The following is a 22,007-nucleotide window of genomic DNA, read 5'->3' as shown; positions in this document are numbered from 1 at the left end:
TTTCCAGGATTTTACAACAAAGGAGGGCTTCCTCACCCTTTTGCAATTAAAGGAGAAAACGAGAGGTGAGGATATTTACAATGAGCTTAAAAAATATGTCCGTGAAAATGACATCCCTATTCATAAACTGGTGGCAATTACTACTGATGGGGCCGAGCAATGAGCGGTGTGTGCATTGGTTTTATACCAGTAAAAGTCAGTGCCTACTTCGGGTCAACTTATCTGTATGAAATTGCATTTTCACAGATGAAAATTATTAAATCTAAGTACAGGAGCTGACTTACTGACCGACACCTCTCTAGGATTGCCAACTTTCTCACTCCCAAATAACGGACAAAAGTAGCAGTCAAATCCCGAGACATTTGTGTTTACCCCGAGAAAGACTACAATGACCATGAAGCCTTGCGTGGGCACCTGTGTGCGCATGCGTGATGTGCCTATTTTTTTTACCCCATGAATCGGTTTTGGCTTAATTTTCATTATTTTATATGGGCTGTCTATTTATCATATCATTCCTGCTTTTACTATATGTTACTGTTATTTTAGGTTTTATGTGTTATTTGGTACGATTTGGTAGGTTTTTTTTTGGGTCTGGGAACGTTCAAAATTTTTTTCCATATAAATTAATGGTAATTGCTTCTTCGGCGTAAAGCATTTCGGCACGAACGGTTTCACAGGAACGTTCTACCTTATTGGGGGGAATACGGGACAGTTGGCAACCTTACACCTCACAGACTGTCTCAGACTGGCTGTCTGTAGTTATGAGCCAAATTTCAGGGAACTAGCAGGAAGTATTCAGCCACAGTCATCACACTGAGCGTAACGGTCAATTTTTATTCATTTATTTTTCGTGTTGAAATAAAATTAAATAATGAAACTTAGAATTAAAGGTGTGAAGTATTGTAATATTCTTAAAGAAGGACAGGTATGGCTTGTTTGATATGCTAGTTACAGTGTTTTCTTGTTTGAATTAATTTGAAAGTTTGACATGTATTTTGTGTAATTCAAATACAATTTGCCCAATTAAAAGGCCTCAAATTGGAAGTACAATCTGAGTTGTGTTTTCTCTAAATGATTTAGTAGGTAGATCTTGCCTTTGACTAAGGTCGAGGTAGATGATCTTGGGCTTAAAAAGGTTGGTGACCACTATAAACCAAGACCTGTGCTCCTTCTCCACGCCTTCAGCCACCGCCAATGTCGGATTACCCCTTCTCTGTGCCCATGACCTGCACTTTCCCCTTCCCATGCTCCATGCTTCCCCAATCCCCTCAACTAACCTAATCATGACCAGTTAACCTACCTGCTAGGTCTTTGGACTGTGGGAGGTTTGATTAGGTTAGGGTTAAATCGGGTTTGTTGGGAGTTGTGGGGATAGTGCGGCTTGAAGGGCTCAGAGGACCTATTCTTCACTGTGTCTGTAAATAAGTTTAAAAATTACCTGTAAACTGGCTCAAAACAACCATAGCCCTACTCACCAGCAAATCTTCAACACAAGAAACAAACTTAATAAAACATTATTTCCAACATTCGATGAATTTTAAGTTCGAACAAATCTGATATTTACACTCAAGATGTTGTAACAAAGACAAGTTTTTGCTATTGTGGTTCAGTTATACTTACGCTTTCCAAAATACATCTTTTAACAAACAGGCAATGGGCATAAGAATCAGTCCAAACCAGAATGCTGCACATTTCATGATCATCTCAGCCTACAAAACAGAATATAAAAGATATGCTTATCACCCACTATCAGAGAAATGTTCATTGGGAAGAATGGGGTATCACTGGAGTTAATAATGGGACTGATCACGCATAATGAGGGTGGCTGAGTTCAGCACTGTAAAATTAAACCATCTTATTTTGGTCTTCACAGAATGAGGTCATTGAACCTATCTGCTCTAAGCAAGAGAAACCTGGCAAATCCTGTTCCTCCGCCTTCTCTCCACTGGCCTGCAAATTGTTTCAAGTATTTATCTCCCTTTTGAAAGCCATAATTGAATTTTCTTTCACTATGACCCTGGCATTGTAGTCCAGACAACATTATTGTCATATAAATACAGTTTCTCCTCACAATTTCACACATACAGAAAAATAGGAGTCTTAAAACAAAACATATTAAGAATAAAACTAGACTGACCCCCTGACAGCAACGTAGGCCCTGGATTCAGTCATGACAAAGTCATATCCTTCTCAGTCAATTGTTAACAAACATAAGCGTATGATGCAAAAATGCCATTTCCTATGTCATAAGGTAAGAAATTGAATTGTTCTGGGTTGGGATGAATGTATTTGTTAGTCCTTAAGCTCTCATTTGTAGTATCTTCTGAACTAACTGTAGTGATCAAGTTTGATAAGAACTTAACCATTGCACCATTCATATACAAATGCTTCTTTTGCCAACAAACAGAAATGACAAGATATGGATAAGATAACTTGGTCACTGTCCTTAACAGGTTAATGTATGCCAAAGGAAAAAAAAACACACATCAAATTCAGTAGTCCTACCTCTGAAAAAGCCTTACATTAAAAATGTGACAATGTTGGCAGCTCAACAGTGTTCCCTTTGGGAGATTAAAGGTTTTAATAATAATGGTTGAATGGTGAACTTTGAGTACTTTTGCCCTCATTCTGTATCCTTTTAAATGCAAAGTGTTAAGTAATGTTGATTCTTCTGTGCTGCGCAATAATTTTCACTCTTCCATGCACAAAATAGGTATAAGTTTAATTTCAAATAGAAGAATATTGAAAAACACATCGGGTATTCAGTGTGTGGACACAAGAAGAATGTAGATGTCTCCACCCACAACTCCGTCTCTGCTGTAACTGTTCGCATGATGAGACTACCCATTGCAGGAAATACGAAATGTACTCTCTTTTCAGAAAATCAAATTTCCTCATGACTCCTGTCAAAGCAGTCCTCACCCACATCTCCTCCATTTGCTGCATGTCTGCCCTCACTCCATCACTCCCTTGACATAACAGGGTTAGGGATAATCCTGCCCTTACCACCACCTCATAAACCTCGGCATCCAATGTATCATTCTCTGCTAATTCCAATGGGGTCTCACCATCAGGCACATCATCCTCTCCTCTCCCCACAGGGATCGCTCTCTCCATGACTCCCTTGACTGCTCATCCCTTCTCACCAATGCCTCTCCTGGCACTTATCCTTGAAACTATGCTAAGTGTTAGATGCAGATTAAAGGAACAACAGCTCATATTCTCTCTTGGTAATCTTCAATTTAACAGCATCAACATTGAGTTTTTTTTACCTTCTGGTAACTACTGCCTTTTGTCCCCCTCTTTTTGTTTTCCCTCATTTCTCTGGCCCCCTCACCTCCATTCATGACCTGCCTATCACCCGCACATTCCTCCCCCTCCTTTCCTTTTCCATTGCTCACTGTTCTTTCCTATCATTTTTCATCGTTTCAGCCCTTTGCCTCTTCCTCATATTACCTCCCTGTTTTTCATATCATTCTCACCTCCTCCTCCTCCCTAACTTTCCTGCCTTCTCCTTCTCACCTAGATTAACCGATCATGCTCCTCCCCCTTCTCCCTTCATCCTATTTATTCTGGCTTCTGCCTTCTTTCTTTCCAGTCCTAATGAAGGGTCTTGGTCCAAAATGTTGACAGTTCATTCCCGCCCCCATAGATACTGTTTGACCTACTGAGCTCCTCCTGCAATTTGTGCATGTTGGTCCAGGTATTTACTATGTACTTTAATATTCTTAATACTTCACCAATCTGAATAATCCACCTTCTCTGCTGATTAAAATAGAACTGTGCATTTCTAAAATATGCATTATATTTTTGGTCTTCAAAACCTATTGGGAAGTAAGTTAGAATAACTTGGTCTAGTTAGGTTTTCTTTAAAAATATTTTTAAAAAATAGGTTCCAAAATAAACTTGATGATACAATTTGATGTTGTTATTACCCTGTCATTTTCTATTTTTTCTCATCCTACCCCATGTTATACATTTCATTTGTTTTAAATAGTTTTGTTCTGTAGAGCATCACGTAACTTCTGTGAATATAATTAAGGATAAAACCAAGAGTCATAGTATGGAAACAGGCCCTTAAGTCCACTAAGTCTGCATTGATCATCCAGGATCCACTTATACTAATCCTACACTAACCCATTGTTTTCTTCCACATTTGCCTCGAATCCCACCACTCACCTACAGATACAGAGCAAACAGAGAATGGCCAATTGACCTATCAATCGATACATTTGTGAAACATGGGAGGAATCCAGACCACTTGGAGAAAACCCACAGGATCACAGAGAGAATGTGTAAGCTCCACACAGATGGCACTAAAGGTCAGGACTAAACCCAAGCTGCTGGAACCATGAGGCTACTAGCAGCACCACCCTCTAGTTATTGGGTATAGATTTCAGTGGAAGGATTGTGCTATAATAAGAACAATCCAGATCTGCACTTATTGACTAACACTTGGACGCAAAATGTGGCAAACTATATTGTTGGACTGTCATTGTGGACCCTAATGATCTTTATTTCTGAATCCAGGGATGTTGGAGATAATTGTACATAAGATGCTAAATCCAAAGATTAAGTCTGAATCATTCTTGATCCATGGACCCAAGCACAGCACAATGCATAATTCAGATGCATTCTTCTTCAATTTCAAGAGTTAGGAAATGGTCATCTGAAAGTGCATATCTGGATATCCTCCAGGGCCACAAAGCAAGCAGCTTAAAAAATAATATATCAGTCAGTAAATGCGTTCTTCATATAATCTATAGGTGCGACTGACTAGACTAGTCTAGAATCTAAATCAACTGTTAGCATTAAACTTATGACACAAAACATGATAGGACCAGGAAGTAAAATAATGCTGGGGTACCATAGAGGTCTTACTAAATTTGAAAAAATAGACTATTCAATGTTTTAATTCCATTCTCACATGTCCAAAAAAACTCTTCCACCAATTAAGTACTGAAGTAGAATTCCCTGCCGTAGCTTAATATTACTGATTTCCAGTAATTACATTTCCAGCAATGCAACTGGAAATAAATAGATATACCATTATTCTACAATACTAGAGGAATGATGCGAAATAGTCCTGACGAAACATCCACTGTACTCTTATCCATAGGTGCTTCCTGGCCTGCTGAGTTCTTCCAGCATTTTGTGTGTGTTGCTTGAAACAGAGTTTTTTCTTTTCATTAAGGAATTATCAGAGTATGGTCAATTTTTAAGAACCCAGTTTGGATAATGTTACTTAATAATGTCTGGTCATTACTTGTTAAGGAACGGAAGAGATAACTGATAAAACTGAGAGAAGTAAGTAATATTACAAAAGCTAGTCTTTTAGCAAGTAATTGGTGCTTATTCCTCATGTTATCCAGTACCCTCAAATTTTAGTCTCCATTGGGATGATGTGCCTTCCGTCATTCATTTGGTACAGAATCAGATTACCTTCAATTTCCAATTAAATAATTACTGTAAGGTAAGGCAGTATTAGGAAAGCAGCATTCAAGGATTACATTCTGAACCAACAATTTTGACCATGCCCCAAGACAAACAATGAACTGTTTCAATATTGCCAGGCATCTCTGGGCAGTACCGGTGACCATTGTCAAGAAGTATGTGTGTGTGCAGCGATGGGATCAAATTGTGTCATTACATACTTTACAAAATGGTGAAGAATTAATTCTGGATGTTTTTTAAAACTATATCCATGAATAAAGCAAAATAAAATTCCAGAGAAGGTTACCTTCTACAAGAATAGTGCCTTCCAATTGTGCATTATAACGTAATTCTTTACTGGCAGTTGGTGTGTGCAAAGGAGATTAATGGATTTTTAAGAGTAAAATAATCTTTGATAGTTCTGATGAAACTGCTCTTGAAATATCAATTAGTAACAATATTGTTCCAAAGAAAAATCTCATTACAGATATTACGCAGTTTATATACGAATTATTCCTTCCCTGCAAAACTGGACATCCCTGAACTGTGAAGGTGGTCCTTCCCCAGGTCTCCTCTAAATCTCCTATCATTTACCCTAAAGGCAAAAGAATACACTCTAAATCTATATTCTCTAGATTTATCTATTTATGTCCCCTCAAACTCATCTACTCTGGGAAAGCAGATCCAGTCTCTCCTGATAACTAAAGTGATGCATGCTAACAACATCCTGGCAAATCTCCCTTGCACCCTTACCAGTACTATCACATCTATGCATTGGGATTAAAAGGTAAAGATTGGAAAGAATACCAAAAATAAAACCTGTCAGTAATCAGACAACATACTGGACCTTTTCCTCTTTGAACACTCACAAACAACATTAATACTCAAACTGCTCTTACATATATTGTGCTTTTGCTTTTTTAAGCTATATCAGAAATATTTTGATACTATTAAATGCTCGCTTTTTAAAATAGCTATACTTGAGATAGTTCTCACTTTTAAGACATTAAGAAAGAAGATGTGCTGGAGCTTTTGGAAAGCATCAAGTTGGATAAGTCACCAGGACCGGACAAGATATATCACAGGTTACTGTGGGAAGTGAGGGAGGAGATTGCTGAGCCTCTGGCAATGATCCTTGCATCACCAGTGGGGATGGGACAGGTTCCGGAGGATTGGAGGGTTGCAGATATTGTTCCCTTATTCAAGAAAGGGAGTAGAGATAGCCCAGGAAATTATATACCAGTGAGTCTTACTTCAGTGGTTGGTAAGGTGATGGAGAAGATGCTGAGAGGCAGGATTTATGAACATTTGGAGAGGTATAATATGATTAGGAACAGTCAGCATGGCTTTGTCAAAGGCAGGTCATGCCTTATGAGCCTGATTGAATTTTTTGAGGATGTGACTAACACATTGATGACGGTACAGCAGTAGATATAGTGTATATGGATTTCAGCAAGGCATTTGATAAGATACCCCATGCAGGCTTATTGAGAAAATAAGGAGGCATGGGATCCAAGGGCACACTGCTTTGTGGATCCAGAATTGGCTTGCACACAGAAGGTAAAGAGTGGTTGTAGATGGGCCATATTCTGCATGGAGATCGGTGACCAGTGGTGTGCCTCAGGGATCTGTTCTGGGACCCCTTCTCTTCGCGATTTTTATAAATGACCTGGATGAGGAAGTGGAGGGATGGGTTAGTAAATTTACTGATGACACAAAGGTTGGGGGTGTTGTGGATAGTGTGGAGAGCTGTCAGAGGTTACAGTGGGACATCGATAGGATGCAAAACTGGGCTGAGAAGTGGCAGATGGAGTTCAACCCAGATAAGTGTGAGGTGGTTCATTTTGGCAGGTCAAATATGATGACAGAATATAGTATTAATGGTAAGACTCTTGGCAGTGTGGAGGATCAGAGGGATCTTGGGGTCCGAGTCCATAGGACACTCAAAGCTGCTGTGCAGGTTGACTGTGTGGTTAAGAAGGCATACGGTGTATTGACCTTCATCAACCATGGGATTGAGTTCAAGAGCCAAGAAGTAATGTTACAGCTATATAAGAACCTGGTCAGACCCCACTTGGAGTACTGTGCTCAGTTCTGGTCACCTCACTGCAGGAAGGATGTGAAACCCATAGAAAGGGTGCAAATAGGTTGAACGAACTTGGCCTTTTCTCCTTGGAGCGACTGAGGATGAGAGGTGATCTGATAGAGGTATATAAGATGATGAGAGGCATTGATCATGTGGATAGTCAGAGGCTTTTTCCCAGGGACGAAATGGCTAACACAAGAGGACACAGTTTTAAGGTGCTTGGAAGTAGGTACAGAAGAGATGTCAGGGGTAGGTTTGTTTTTAAAAACACAGAGAGTGGTGAGTGTGTGGAATGGGCTGTCGGTGACAGTGGTGGAGGCAGATACAATAGGGTCTTTTAAGAGACTCCTGGATAGGTACATGGAGCTTAGAAAAATAGAGGGCTATGGGTAATCCGAGGTAATTTCTAAAGTAAGTACATGTTCATCACAGCATTGTGGGCCGATGGGCCAGTATTGTGTTGTAGGTTTTCTATGTTTTATGTTTCTGTCAGCTTTTTTGATTATTGGCAATATTTTCAAGTTATCAATGCTAAGAAATACAAGCCAAACTAGAAAAACATCAATATTTACAGATTGAAAAATACAGATGAGGATGATTTCAATCTGATGAGATATAAGTTTTTAAAAAGGAAATATCAATTTGTGGGAGAATGATGGCAGAATAATGGGAGGTGCTCAAAGGGATAATTAAAATATATAAACCATTGATAACTCTAGAAAGTGATTAAAGATCTGCCAAAAATAATCGTGCAACACTGCCGAAGTATGAGGCTACATATATATGTATAATCCATTCAAAATCATGATTGGGAGAAGTGTATATTACAAAAAGTGATAAAACATTAAGTATTTCTAATATAGCAGTAGTGTCTTAATCTGAAACATTAATCTCCAACAACCCTCACCCTGCCACACCCCAACCCGTTTATACTGTCTGACCCAATGGTTTACTACAGCAGTCCGGAATTCGCTGCACAGCATTAAGTACAAAAGACAGAATGGAAAAAAAAATTGCAAGGGATATCTGAAATAACAAAGATAATTCCTAATATATTACAGGGTCTTATATCTTTAAAAGTGTATAAGTTGCAAAAAGCCCAAATTATAAGTATTCCAGGCTCTCTAAAGCAGAAAGAAATAGTGGAAGCTCAGATAATAGTTTTCCATTCCTCTGCAGCAGTGATGTTAGAGATCTATGTGGTTTGTCTGTTTGAAAAGAAGTGCAAGGGCCAAGACCTAATAAATTCAGGCAGTCAGCCTAACATCAATCATGGAACTGTTGAAGGAAGTCTTTGTTCATCTAAGTTGATTCAGTTTTTTTTGAGGAGTTACCAGGGAAGGTGGATGAGATTGGTGCATTTCACGTAGCCTACATGGATTTCAGCAAGATACATGGTACTATCCCTGAGGGCCAAAGGATACAATGGAAAGCTGAAAGTTCGATCAGAATTATCCCAGTTGCATGAAGCGAAGGGTAATGATTGACTGAAGTTTTAGTGACAGAAAGACTGAAAGTAACATAAAGCAAAATCTTCTTTTTCCATTTATATCAGCGAGCTGTGCTTAAGTATATGCTGTGATTTTGTAGTTTGCCAATTAAATAAAAATTAGCTATGCAGTTGGAAGTGAAGAAGGGAATTGTGGACTATGAGAAGATATCAATGGACTGGACCAATGAACACTGAGCTAGAGAAATGGAAGGCAATGTAATTACAGTGGGCAAACAAAGCAAAAGAATACAGAAAGGTATCTATACAAATTCTACGGATTCCTGATGTTACCATGGATATCATCTGGTTTGTATAATTTCTTTTAATGGTTTTCTATAATTTAATACATTTTCTGTTTTTTACTGTGGATAACCTGGTTACAATGGTATCAAAGATATACACCTCTATGAAGAGATGGAATACAAGAGCTAAAGTACCAAGTACAATTATGGACATCACTTTGATAAAAGGCATTATAGAACCACAAAGAATGTAGAAAAGATTTATAACGCTCTTGCCTAGTTTGGTAAATTTTAGATATACGATTGGCAAGGATGGAGATACTTTCTTAGCAGTAGGGTGTGTTTTCATTGAGATGAATATGGTAATGACAGCACCAGATAGGGTGAAAAAGAAATGTCAATTTCTTTGGCAGAATTGTCAGTAACTAGAGAATATAGATTTAAGGTAACTAGTAGAAGAATTAGAAGGAATTGAGGAAATACTCATTGACCTACAGTAGTAAAGGTCTAAAACTTGTTGGTTGAAAGGATGATGGACCCAGAAGTTGTCATCACATTTAAAATGGATATGTACTTGAGATGCATACTTTATCAGTCCAGGCTAAGAGTCAAGAAATGTCATTTACCCAGGTAGTTCTTCTTGCCTGAGCTGAATGTTCTTTTTCAGAGCTTTCATGATTGGGAAGTCATCAACTGCACTAACTGAACAAGCATCTTACATCAGTCTTCACTCTGGAAGACACCAGGAACATTCCAGAAATTTGAGTGTGTCAGGGGGGATAAGTGAGTGTAGTCACTATTACAAAGAAGGTCACTGGGATGCTGAAAGGTCTGAAGGTAGATAAGTCACCTGGACCACATGGATTACACCCCAAGGTTCTGAAAGGGGTAGCTGAAAAGAATGTGGAGGTATTAGTAGTGATCTTTTAATAATAATTAAATTCTGGTGTGGTTCTGGAGGACTGGAAAATGTCACTCCATTCTTCAAGAAGGGAGGGAGGCAAAAGACAGGAATTTATAAGCCTGTTAGCCTGACTTCAGTGATTGGCAAGATGCTACAGGTTTGCAGATACTTGGAGACACATGATAAAAGAAGCTGAAGTCAGCATGGCTTCCTAAAGGACAATCTTGCCTGGCAAATATATTGGAATTCTTTGAGGAAGTAACAGGTAGGAAAGACAAAATGTTGACTGTTTATGGAAATGTTCATGCCATCAGATTGGAGGCTACTGATAATTCCCACCCAACCCAATCTCGCTTTTTCCATTCCCCTTCTCCTTTTTGGTCTACTCTTCTCTTCACCTGCCCATCACCTCCTTCTGGTACTCACTCTCTCCTCTGCCTTTCAACTCACAAGTGAGCACAGGCCATCAACAACCTCTTTTCAGATCAACCTGTCTTGTGCATACCTCCCCAGCTGTGATCATGTCATTCCTACTCTCCTGGCGTCGGTTAGCACTTCCCTCTTCCATGTGGACTTGGGCCTACCTCCATTTCGCTTGCCCTGAGGATTCCATGTGAGAGCTTGTCTGGTGATACTATTCGGGGGCTTCCCCAACGTGTGTCCTATCCAGCACCACTTCCTTCTCTCAATCTCTGCCTCAATTAGTGTCGGGTTGGTCCTTCGCCATAATTCTGTATTGTTCACATAATCTGTCCATGTTAGCCCCAAAATCTGACGCAAGCATTTGTTGATGAAGGTCTGAATTTTTCTGATTATTTTTGATGTCAGTCTCCAAGATTCAGAGCCATATAGGAGGACAGATTTGACATTTGAGTTGAAGATTCTCAATTTGGTTCTTTTGCCGTCCAAACTGGATGTAGTATTATGAAAGCTCCTCTGGATTTTTGGATATTGGTCTTTACATCCTCGTCTGTACCTCCTTTCTTGTTGACAATTCTTCCCAGATAGACAAATGACTCAACTTCTTCTAGAGGAGCATTTCTCAGGATAACTGTGTTGTTTCCTGCATTTACTTTTAGTAATTTTATTTTCCCTACATGGATGTGTAGCCCTATTTTCTGCGATGTGAAGTCTAGAAGATCTGTTTTTTCTTGATCTGGGCATGGCTGTGTGACAGTAGTGCCAAATCATCAGCAAAGTCAAGATCATCTAGCTGTCTGAACCATGTCCACTATATTCCATTCTTCTTGCCATCTGTTGTTTGCTTCATAATCCAGCCCACCGCTAGCAGGAAGAGAAAAGGGGACCGTAGGTATCCCTGTCGTACCCCAGTGTTCACCTTGAAAGTATCTGACAACTGACCTATATGGATTACTCTGCATTCCATATCTTCATAGATCTTCTTTACCGAGTTAGTTAACTTCTCTGGAATCCCAAAATACTTAATTAGTTTCCACAATGTCTCTCTGTCCAGGCTGTCAAATGCTTTTTCATAATCTACAAAATTAATATACAATGATGTGTTCCATTCCAGCGACTATTCAATGATAATCCTAAGAGTTGTAATCTGATCAGTGCAAGACCTGTTCTGTCGAAATCCTGCTTGTTCATCTCTAAGCTTCTCATCTACTGCATTTTTCAATCTAAAATGATTCTGCTCAGAACTTTCCTTGGCACTGAAAGCAACATTATTCTTCTGTAGTTTTTGCATTTCTGGAGATCTCCTTTCTCAGGGATTTTAACTGGATGTCCTGTTCTCCAGTCCTTGGGTACTTCTTCAGCTTCCCAGACCTTTTTTATGATGTTGAGCATCATTTCAATAGATATGTCTATACTGCTCTTGAGTGCCTCTGGAGGTATACCATCAGGTCCTGCAGCTTTACCATCCTTTAGGAGCTTGATTGCCATTCTGATCTCCTCTTTGGTAGGAGTGCCACAGTCTATCACTAAGTCGTTCTCTGCTTGTGGAATGACAGGTGGTTCTGGTGGTGATGGTCTGTTTAGAAGCTGTTCAAAGTGTTTGGCCCATCTTTTGGTCTGCTCCTCAACTCCTGTCAGAAGTTGTCCTCCTTTATCCTTAACTGGTCTTTCCACTGGTTGAAATTTGCCAGAGAGGTTCTTGGTTGTGTCGCACAGTCCTTTCATGTTCCCTTTTGATGCTTCCTGCTCTGTTTCTTTTGCTAGGTCTTCAATATGGTTTCTTTTGTCCATTCTGATGCTTGCTTTCACTTTCTTATTTGCTTCTGCATAGTTTTTCTGTGCAACAGTCTTTGGTGCTCTTGTTTTACTTGTGTTAAGTGCATCCTTTTTTGCTTTTCTTTGCTCTATTTTTCTGAGTGTTTCAGCAGAAATCCATGGTTTGTGTTGGTGGTCTTTCTTGCCTAAAACTTCTTCACATGTACTGGTCCAGACATCTTTGGCTTGTTCCCAGATCCCCTCTATACTTGATTCTTCATTTAGGTTCTCCAAGGCTTGAAATCTGTTCTGCAATACTAAGTTGAATTGTTGTCTTTTCCCCTGGTCCTTCAGAATTGTGTTGCACAGCTTTTCATTTTGCTTGTTGCAGCATAGTTCCTTTTAAGTTTGAGCTGAAGCTTACCAATAACAAGATGATGATCTAATGCCACATCCACACCTCTAAGGACTCTGACATCCTGCATGGATCTTCTGAACTTCTTACTAATATGGATATGGTCGATCTGGTTTCCTGTTCGATGATCTGGTGAAATCCATGTTGCCTTGTGAATCCGCTTGTGAGGGAATATGTTGCCACCGATTACCATTTTGTTGAATGCACAGAAGTCTACAAATAGCTCTCCATTTTCATTTTTGTTTTCAAGTCCATGCTGCCCCATTAATTCTTCAAATCCTGTGTTGTCATTTCCAATTTTAGCATTAAAGTATCCCATGAGGATGACGATGTCTCTTCTTTTCAGCTTCTCCAGGAGTACTTGCAGTCTGTTGTAGAGATCTTCCTTGACACTGGTATCCTTGTCATTTGTAGGGGCATAGGCTAACACAATGTTTAGCTTTATTCTCCTATTACTGGTGCGGAAGGATGCAGACATGATCCTGGGTCCTGATGTTCCCCAAGCCAAAAGTGATCCCTTTGCTTGTTTTGATAACATTAATCCTGCTCCCTCAGAGTGCGATGCATTCTCTTCCATGCATCCTGAATAGATGACAGTTTCCCCTGAAGTGAGTTGTACTTGCCCTGAATTTGTCCATCTAGTTTCACAGCGTCCCAAAATATCTAATTTATTGTTCTGGAATTTTTTTGCCACTTGTAGGGTTTTCCCAGCTTCATACATGGTCCTCACATTCCAGGTGCCAATTCTGGAGGTCTTCTTGGTTGACAGTAGGTTTTTCGGTGAAGGAGCTTCCTTTCGGCTTTCACCTCTCCACGTCATAAAGCTTTCCAAAAGAGGCCCTACCTCTCCCAAGACTGGCTGGCTTGGTTTTGATGCAGCTGGTGTTTCTGTAGCAATAATTATTTTTACAGGATAGGGCTGCTAACCCTATGCCCAACCCTCCTTAGTCACCTTTACAACATGCGCGGCAGGGTACAGCAGTTCTATTCTTTTAAAGTACCCGGAGACCACACGGCCTCTGGTACTAGGAAACTGAAAGTAATTGAAGTGTTGGAGAGCATGTGAAGTGTGATTACCTTGTCCACATCCTATTAGATTCATTCTTCTTTAGCCCTTTACCTCTTCCACCTATCCTCCCTTGGCTTTATACTTCATCCCCCTTCTCCCACCAACCCTCCTCCCCCATCACCTGGTCTAACCCATCATCTAACAGCTCATACTCCCACCACCCCCTCACCATCTTATTCTGGCTTCTTCCCCTTTCCTTTTCAATCCTGATGAAGAGTCTTGGCCTGAAACGTTGACTGTTTATTCCTCTCCATTGATGCTGCCCGACCTGCTGAGCTCCTCCAACATTTTGTGTGTGTACTCAGAATTTCCAGCATCAGCCGAATTTCTTGTACTTAAGAAAACTTTACCTAAAAAATGAAACACAAGGAACTGAAGGCAAAATATTGATTTGGAACAGGAGAAGCTGGGGAGTGGCATTGTCAGCCTGTGCTTTTTGACAGCAACAATTAACAAGGCATAAATGAGCGGAGGCTAAGCAAATGACACAAAGATGGGTGGAATTGTAAGCATTATGGATACATAAATTCTATTATAAAGTGATCACCAAATTAGTTGATAGAGCAAAACTATGGTAAACGTAATTTACTGAATATAAGCGAGGTTATCTACTTTGGGCCAATTAAAAGAAAGGGTAATTTTGAAAAGCAGAAGTACTACCAGTCTTTTCATTGAATGAAAGAACCTATACATATATAACAAAAATATATTAATTGATTCTCACACCGTGTTCTCTGTCAGGAAGGACACACAGTAGTGCCTTTCATTGCCTCAACAAATCTTGAATGCCAGAACAGGTTTGAAGGGCTACATGAACTTTTGAGGTCCTTATGAATTATATATTTAGCTAACCATTGGTGACTATTCTTTAAGATGAATGGGGTTCAGACCCTGGAATTTGTAAATCTCTTCAGTTCTTTGGTATTTGCTGCCCCTTTATGGCCCATTCTTCAGAGTTCTTTCTTTGTTCAATTTTTCAGTGTCTTCTAACTTCCTTCTCTGGTTTTGCACCTATATATATCTGATCAAGCCTCTGCAAATCATATTAGAGTATTTTATCCAATGAAATGTTCCATATCTACAAGTTACAAGTTAAAGAACTGAACAGATTCTAGAGTGTGTGTCCCACAGCCTCAAAATAGAAGGACATCCCTTCAGAACAGAGGTGAGGAGCAATTTCTTTAGACAGACGGTGATGAATCTGTGGAATTCATTATCACAGAAGGCTGTGGAGGCTAAGTCATTTAGTATATTTAAAGTAGAGGTTGATAGGTTCTTGATTAGTAAGGGTGTCAAAGGTTACTGGGAGAATGGGGTTGAGAGGGATAATAAATCAGTCATAATGGAGTCACAGTGCAGCAGACTCCATGAGCCGAATGGCCTACTTCTCCTCCTATTTTTTAAATTCTTATGGTCTGTGGTCGTATATTGCTACAGTGCTTTTTGTTATTAAGATAAATGTTCAGTATCTCTCGGCACTACTCAATGCAAAGTAAAGAAGTTCTCCCAGTGCCATAAAACATATGTTTTAGAAACCTTATTGTGTACAAATTTGGTACTGTGTTTTCTTATAATGCAATAATCCTAAAATAGACTTTAAACTATTTAATTGGCTAAAACACAGAATTAAACTATTTAATTTTAAAACATTTTAGATTTTTAAAATCCTAAGTACACTAATAAATAAAATGTATTTCTCTTTTAAAGATAAAACAAATTCAATTTGTATTTCTATGTACTTAGTTTCTGCTGCAAAGTACCTTATTGCATGAGCCATAAAATAATTTTATCAAAACTCCTCTAACGGGCCTGCTGCTATCACTTTCATGATTTTAAATGTTGTTAATATTTTTAAAGAAAATAGTTTGTGTCTCAATTGATCAGTTGTTGTTGATACCAAGAAGGGAAATGTCTGAGATCAACTTATCTAATGAAACCTGTACAGTTTATGACCCTCACACTCATTTAAACATCAGAAAGATCTTTCCCTGACATAAGAATGAATTACTTCCACAGCCATGGACCTAAAGCCTTCACAAATCAGCCCAATAATCCCTGCATCTGTTCTATGTCCAATGCTGGCAAACTGTGGGAATTTACAAATGCCTGCTGTCAGCATTCTCACAGATGAGTAAACATGCAATAGCCAGTATCCGTGTCTCAAGTGATTTCAGCTGGAAACTATGGACAGGAACCGTGCTCTGACTGGTAGGCCCCAGAATGTAGAGAAAGCAGCTGTTTCACGCCTGTTTGGCATAACCTGGCATAAATTCAAAAAAGTCTCTCCCTAGGCCAATTCTCTTTCTGTTACATTTTAGTATTTTGATTTTTCTTTTAGTTCTGACTCAATAATGGCCTAAGCTCTTATTCACAGTGAGGCTGCTGTTGTGCAATTTGCAAGATCATTCACAAACTGCTTTTTATTTGAATTGGACAGGATTTATTCCATCAGTCTTTTTCTCTCTTTAAGATCAAAGAATCTTTTACTCTAACTACTCTACATTCAACAGCTCTTGCCAGAAATTGGCAACACTCACTTTATCAATGAAGGCAACTGAAGACAACAGATGTCAAAGCTAGAAGAATTTATATCGTCATAGTTGAAACAGCACACTGCAATAAACTGGGCTGCCTGACTTCAGGATGTTCATTGATAGTTGTAATTTTTACTTGTTAAATGCTTACCTTATCAATATAGCAACAACTGCAATGCAAAATAAATATTCATAATAAAGAGCAAATTCTTGTATGTAAACTCTTGTATGCAAAAACTGTCATTCTTTACAAACACATAGCCTCACAACACAGTCACCTTGCTTAACAAGCAGCTGTTGTCTGATTCAATGTTTTTCTAAAGCTTGTCTATTCAGTAATGAGCACTCTGGGGGTAAAATTCAGGAAAAAACTGTAAGTAATAATCACCATCATTTTTTGTTTGCAGTTTCATTTTTCACAAGAATTTTAACTATCCGACATCAGAAAAAGAGGTGTACCACTAATCATTCTGGAGAATCTCATTGTGAATTATTATCGTTGATCAAATCACCCAATTACTTCAAAAGATTTGTCAGACTAGGTTTAAAAAAAAGGATTTTACTCAAAATAAAGGTCAGAGTCAAAGTGCTCATTGTGGATAACTGGATCAACAATAAAGATGAATAGGAACACATTGTAGTTGTGCGTTACAAAGAAAAAATGTTCTATTGAAAACTTTCAATAGACAGTAATTTCCAAAAACAAAGCACAAACTGTCAATGAAATCAGGTTCCAGGTGAAAACTGAAACATTTAATAAGCAAATTTGTTTTTGGTATAACACTTAGAAAGAAAATACTGTGGTATTACACTCTCGGTAGTTATTGAGCTTAATTATTATGCTGAGCAAAAGCTATGGAAATTTAGTGTGGGAAATTGGGATTTGGAATTGGTTATTCAAAGTGTTTCCCTTCAACATATCTTTCAATGTGACTGCCTAGCTGTCTGTCATGGACATATTCGAACCCCAAACAGCAATCCCCAGAACCCTAATATTCCTCAGCAGACAATCTTCCTGTTAAAATTTAGACTAATGGCAAATATGCTTTGTGTTAATGTGACTGCGATTCAACTAATTAATTTAATCAAGTGGCAGAAAAGTAGTCAAATATTTAACAATGAAAATTATTACATTATAGAATAAATAAATAAATGGCTAATGGCACTCAGCTAAAATATTTCCTTAAAAAAAATCAAAACACAATGTAATCTCCCAGACTAACTTAAAAAAGGAATTCCAGTAAATAGGTTGATCCAAAACTTCAAATGTACTTCATCTTTCCATATGCCTAATTTTCATCTTCAGTCTAGTTGGGAGCAATAACTTGATTGACAGGACTAGCTCTGATAATCTACCCCACTGGGATCACACCCATCTGCCAGCATTGGGTAGAAGTCACTTTGAATGTCTACAATATGCTAAACACTAATGAAAGCAATAGTTCCAACTGTACAGAAGGATTCTGCTTAACACAAAGGATTAGATGAAAACTTCTGCAAGATACTTCAGAGTAAAAGCTGCCAAACTAAATTACTTTGAAGAGTTATATACCGTACAAGGTGCTCAGAGTCTAACAACAAGGTTATAAAAATAGGGAGAATAAAGGGCTCTTCAAAAATGTTGTTCACTGGAGGTTTTTCCCCTACAGGTTGAAGAGAAATTCTAATTATTTGCAATGCCATATTTTTGATTGAAGCCCATTTTATCAGAACTTTCCCACTTTTTATGTGTACATCATTTTCCAAGTTATTTATCCCCCAAGTTCCTCCTCTCTCACACAAGGTGGTGGTGACTGCATGCCCATAAAGTTCTTTGGCTCATTTCACTGAGCAAGTACAAGCAAAAGGAAGATTTTGAATCTCCAACTTTCTGAAAATAACTTGGCTGAAAGAGGCTCTGGCACAGATGGACCACCAGTGTCAGCTTTCTCCATATTTGATGCTGTGAGGTGTCTTGGTGAAGACCAAGGATTCATCATTTGAAGAATGGTAGAGGAAGAACTCACATCCTATGAGTGAAATGGCACTGTTGATTGCATTACCTTTCAAGCATTCCAGCTGTGCAAAAGCAGAGCATACTGACATGCAGTTTTCAGTGTCATAACTTTAGTTCATATAATATAAAATATTACATGAACATTTATGAAAAATGAACATTTGTATTTTTCTACAGTGAAAACCCATTAGTATAGCCTCTAGAAAAGTTTATGAAAAGAAAATGTCCTAAATAAAAATTACTTAAACCACTGAAAACAAAAACAGAGATAACAATATATTATGAGCAGAAACATTACAGCTTACAAACTGTGAAGTTTTTTGTTCTTTTAATGAGATCCAAGGAAAAGCTAGCCAGAAATGCAAACTCTGCAAGGCTCTTTGGAACAATGCTCAAAAACCTAGAACAAGTCATCATACACTGCATAGATAACAAGCAGTGTGGATAACTGTCAAATCACAATGGTGGCAGGTGTCCCAACAGTAGTAAGTAGACTAATCATATGGTAACTATGTATACTCCCTGAAGGTGCTTCAGAGTCACAGAATGAGGACATAATCATATCATCAGTGATGTCAGATATAGCTGCTAGCTTTTGCCAGCCTCAGCTCATTGGTACTCCACTACTCAAAGTCTCCAAATTAAAAGCACCAGAATCCAGAGGATGTAATGCTAGCTGAGAAGTCAATGCTGGGCTAAGTGAGAGCTCCACCAAGGGGAATGTTTTTCAGAGGGATTGTTAAACTGAGGCATTCTGCATCCTTCTGTGAATGTAAAGATCCTGTAAAGATATCAGAAGAGAATGAGAGATCTTTAGTCTTCTTGCTAACCAACATCATTAAAACAGTTTATCTGTTCAGAAGATTGGCTGTCACAACTGCCCATTGTCATAACTATGACCTTGATAGTTATTTGATGTCAAGAAGCACAAAGTATGAGTGTTTGGGATGTCCTGTGCAAATTAACTACAGCATTCAGTTTTCAACTGTTTCCTTGCTCAAGAACCAAGCTATCTTTAGGGCAGGAAATCCTTCAAGCATCAGATGCCAGGAATGGTAGATGGAGCAGATGGATCAGAAATCACCGTACAATTGACTTTTGGGCTTGAGGCTAATACTTCTCCTCCTTGCCTATAAACAGTAAAATGAAGACACTGACCTCAAAGATTTCTTCAACTTCCCATAACTTAGGAATTCCATTTTCCACAAGTTAAAAATAAAAAAAAATCCAACTAAGATGAAAGCATGTCCATCTTAATAGATATCTCAGTGACTGATCTGGAAAATGAGCAAATTGGGTATGACCAACTTATTAAAGTAAATTCTTAAATAGGTGGGTTGGAGAAAATTTTTAAAAACTTCTCACTTGTCACACACAACCTCCTTGTGAAAGTTAAAACTCCCTCATAATATTCAAAAATGTTTAATTAAATAGAATTAAGAATATAAAATAATATATAATTGCAAACACAATAGAAACCCCCTAACAGAACAAAAGTACTTGGTGAATTTCATTTTGTTACATATAGGTTACAAGACCAAGTATCATTTTAGTTGAAGAATGCAAAAGGTTAGTAGCAAATGAAACTGTATAAAGAACAGCATAAGAAAGCAACAGAAATCATTAAAGGGATTGAAAATCAAAAAAAAGCAGATGTTGGAAGTCTGAAATAAAAAATCAGAAGGTCAGGCAGGACGTGTTGTATGACTGCACTGAAGTGCTTGCAGAGGGGATTCGCCAGGGAGTTGCTTTGCAGAGCATGAGATTCTGATTCAAATTCAAATTTATTTATCACCTGTAAAGTGAACATACAATGAAATGTGCTGTTTTCTTTAACACCCAGGGGAAACCTGCAAGTGTTGCCACACATTCCAGTGTTAACATAGCATGCTCATGATACTCTCAAAGATTAAAAGTTCAAAGTACATTTATTATCAAAATATGTGTATATATACACATATACAGTGCCTATAAAAAGTATTCACCCCCCTGGAGGTTTTCATGTTTAATTGTTTTACAACATTGAATCACAGTGGATCTAATTTGGCTTTTATTGACACTGATCAACAGAAAAAGACTCCTTCGTGTCAAAATGAAAACAGATCTCTACAAAGTGATCTAATTTAATTTCAAATACAGAACACCAAATAATTAATTGCATAATTACTCACCCCCTTCAAGTCAGTATTTAGTAAATGCACCTTTGACAGCAATTACAGCCTTGAGTCTGTGTGGATAGGTCTCTATCAGCTTTGCACAACAGGATACTGCAATTTTTCTCTATTCTTCTCTACAAACTGCTCAAACTCTGTCAGATTACATGGGAATCGTGAGTGAACAGCCCTTTTCAAGTCGAGCCACAAATTCTCAATTGGATTGAGGTCTGGACGCCAATTTGGCTACTCCAGGACATTAACTTTGTTGTTTTAAGCCATTCCTGTGAAGTTTAGGCTTTATGCTTGAGGCCATTTTCTTGCAGGAAAACAAATCTTCTCCCAAGTCGCAGATCTCTTGCAGACTGCTTCAGGTTTTCCTCCTGGATTTCCCTGCATTTTGCTGCACTCATTTTACCCTCTACCTTCACAAGCCTCTCAGGGCCTGCTGCAGTGAAGCATTCCCACAGCATGATGCAGCCACCACCATGCTTCATGGTAAGGATGGTGTGGTTTTGATTATGTGCATTTAGTCTGATGGCCAGAAAGCTCAATTTTGGAGCTTTTTTCCAGCTAACTTCAGAGTCTCCCACATGCCTTCTGGAAAACCCTAGCTGAGATTTCATATGCATTTGTTAAAACAATGGCTTTTCTCTTTGGCACTCTCCCGTAAAGCTGTGACTGGTGAAGCACCTGGGCAACAGTTGTATGCACAGTCTCTCCCATCTCAGCCACTGAAGCTTGTAACTCCTTCAGAGTAGTCACAGGTCATAGGGAATTGGGGGTGCAGGAATTCACATTAAAAGGGTTGCTGGGCATGGGTGAGAAAGCACAGGTCAGAGTATTTTTTAGCTTTCTTAAGGGGTACAGGGATATGATGAATAAGCAGGAATAGGGTACTAGGATGGCCAAAGATGGGAGGATAAAATGTAGGTTAGGGTATATATGTGTGTACGATTGGGTGAAGGAATTTGGAATCTAAGTCTATTGCACACTGCGGAGCAGAACGTGGCGGTAATGCACCATTAAGCTGGGTGCCAACCGCCGAAGAAGTCGTCATAGGTCTCTTGGTGGCCACCCTCACTAGTCCCTTCCATGCACAGTCACTCAGTTTTTGAGGACGGCCTGCTCTAGGCAGATTTTACAGCAGTGCCGTATTCTTTCAATTTCTTGATGATTGACTTAACAGTACTCCGAAGGATATTCAGTGACTTGGAAATTTTCTTTGTATCCATCTCCGGACTTAGGCTTTTCAATAACTTTTACGCAGAGTTGCATGGAGTGTTCTTTTGTCTTCATGGTGTAGTTTTTGCCAGGATACTGACTCACCAGCAATTGAACCTTCCAGATACAGATGTATTTTTACTACAATCAATTGAAGCACCTTGGCTGTTTGTCCAGGTTGCTGATCAGTCAGGACATCAAAGGTGATGGCGAGAAGGCAGGTGCATGGGGCTGAGAAGGATCCAGGAGCAGCTATGATGAATAGCAGAGCAGACTCGATGGGC

The 22,007-nt window shown here is 38.8% G+C and overlaps 1 protein-coding gene across 5 annotated transcripts in view; it reads right to left on the bottom strand.

Moving 5' to 3' along the window:
- The window catches only part of atp8a2 (ATPase phospholipid transporting 8A2), a 510,439-nt gene that overhangs the window by 25,939 nt on the left and 462,493 nt on the right, over window positions 1-22,007 (bottom strand). For 4 of the 5 annotated variants that reach the window (XR_011886570.1, XM_072263012.1, XM_072263011.1 and 1 more), the window contains one exon: window positions 1,621-1,709. The exons of the other annotated variant lie outside the window; for it this stretch is intronic. Coding sequence is in view for 3 of the 4 variants with exons in the window: in XM_072263012.1 (XP_072119113.1) it covers window positions 1,621-1,709 (89 nt within the window). In the remaining variant the exon portion in view is untranslated. The remainder of the gene's footprint in view (window positions 1-1,620; window positions 1,710-22,007) is intronic. 5 annotated transcript variants of the gene reach the window in all.

The sequence above is a fragment of the Mobula birostris genome, chromosome 7 (genome assembly GCF_030028105.1).
Source record: "Mobula birostris isolate sMobBir1 chromosome 7, sMobBir1.hap1, whole genome shotgun sequence".
In the NCBI taxonomy this organism is placed as follows: Eukaryota; Metazoa; Chordata; class Chondrichthyes; order Myliobatiformes; family Myliobatidae; genus Mobula; species Mobula birostris.
Note: the sequence above shows the minus strand (reverse complement) of the source record. Positions and strands in the feature narration are given on the sequence as shown.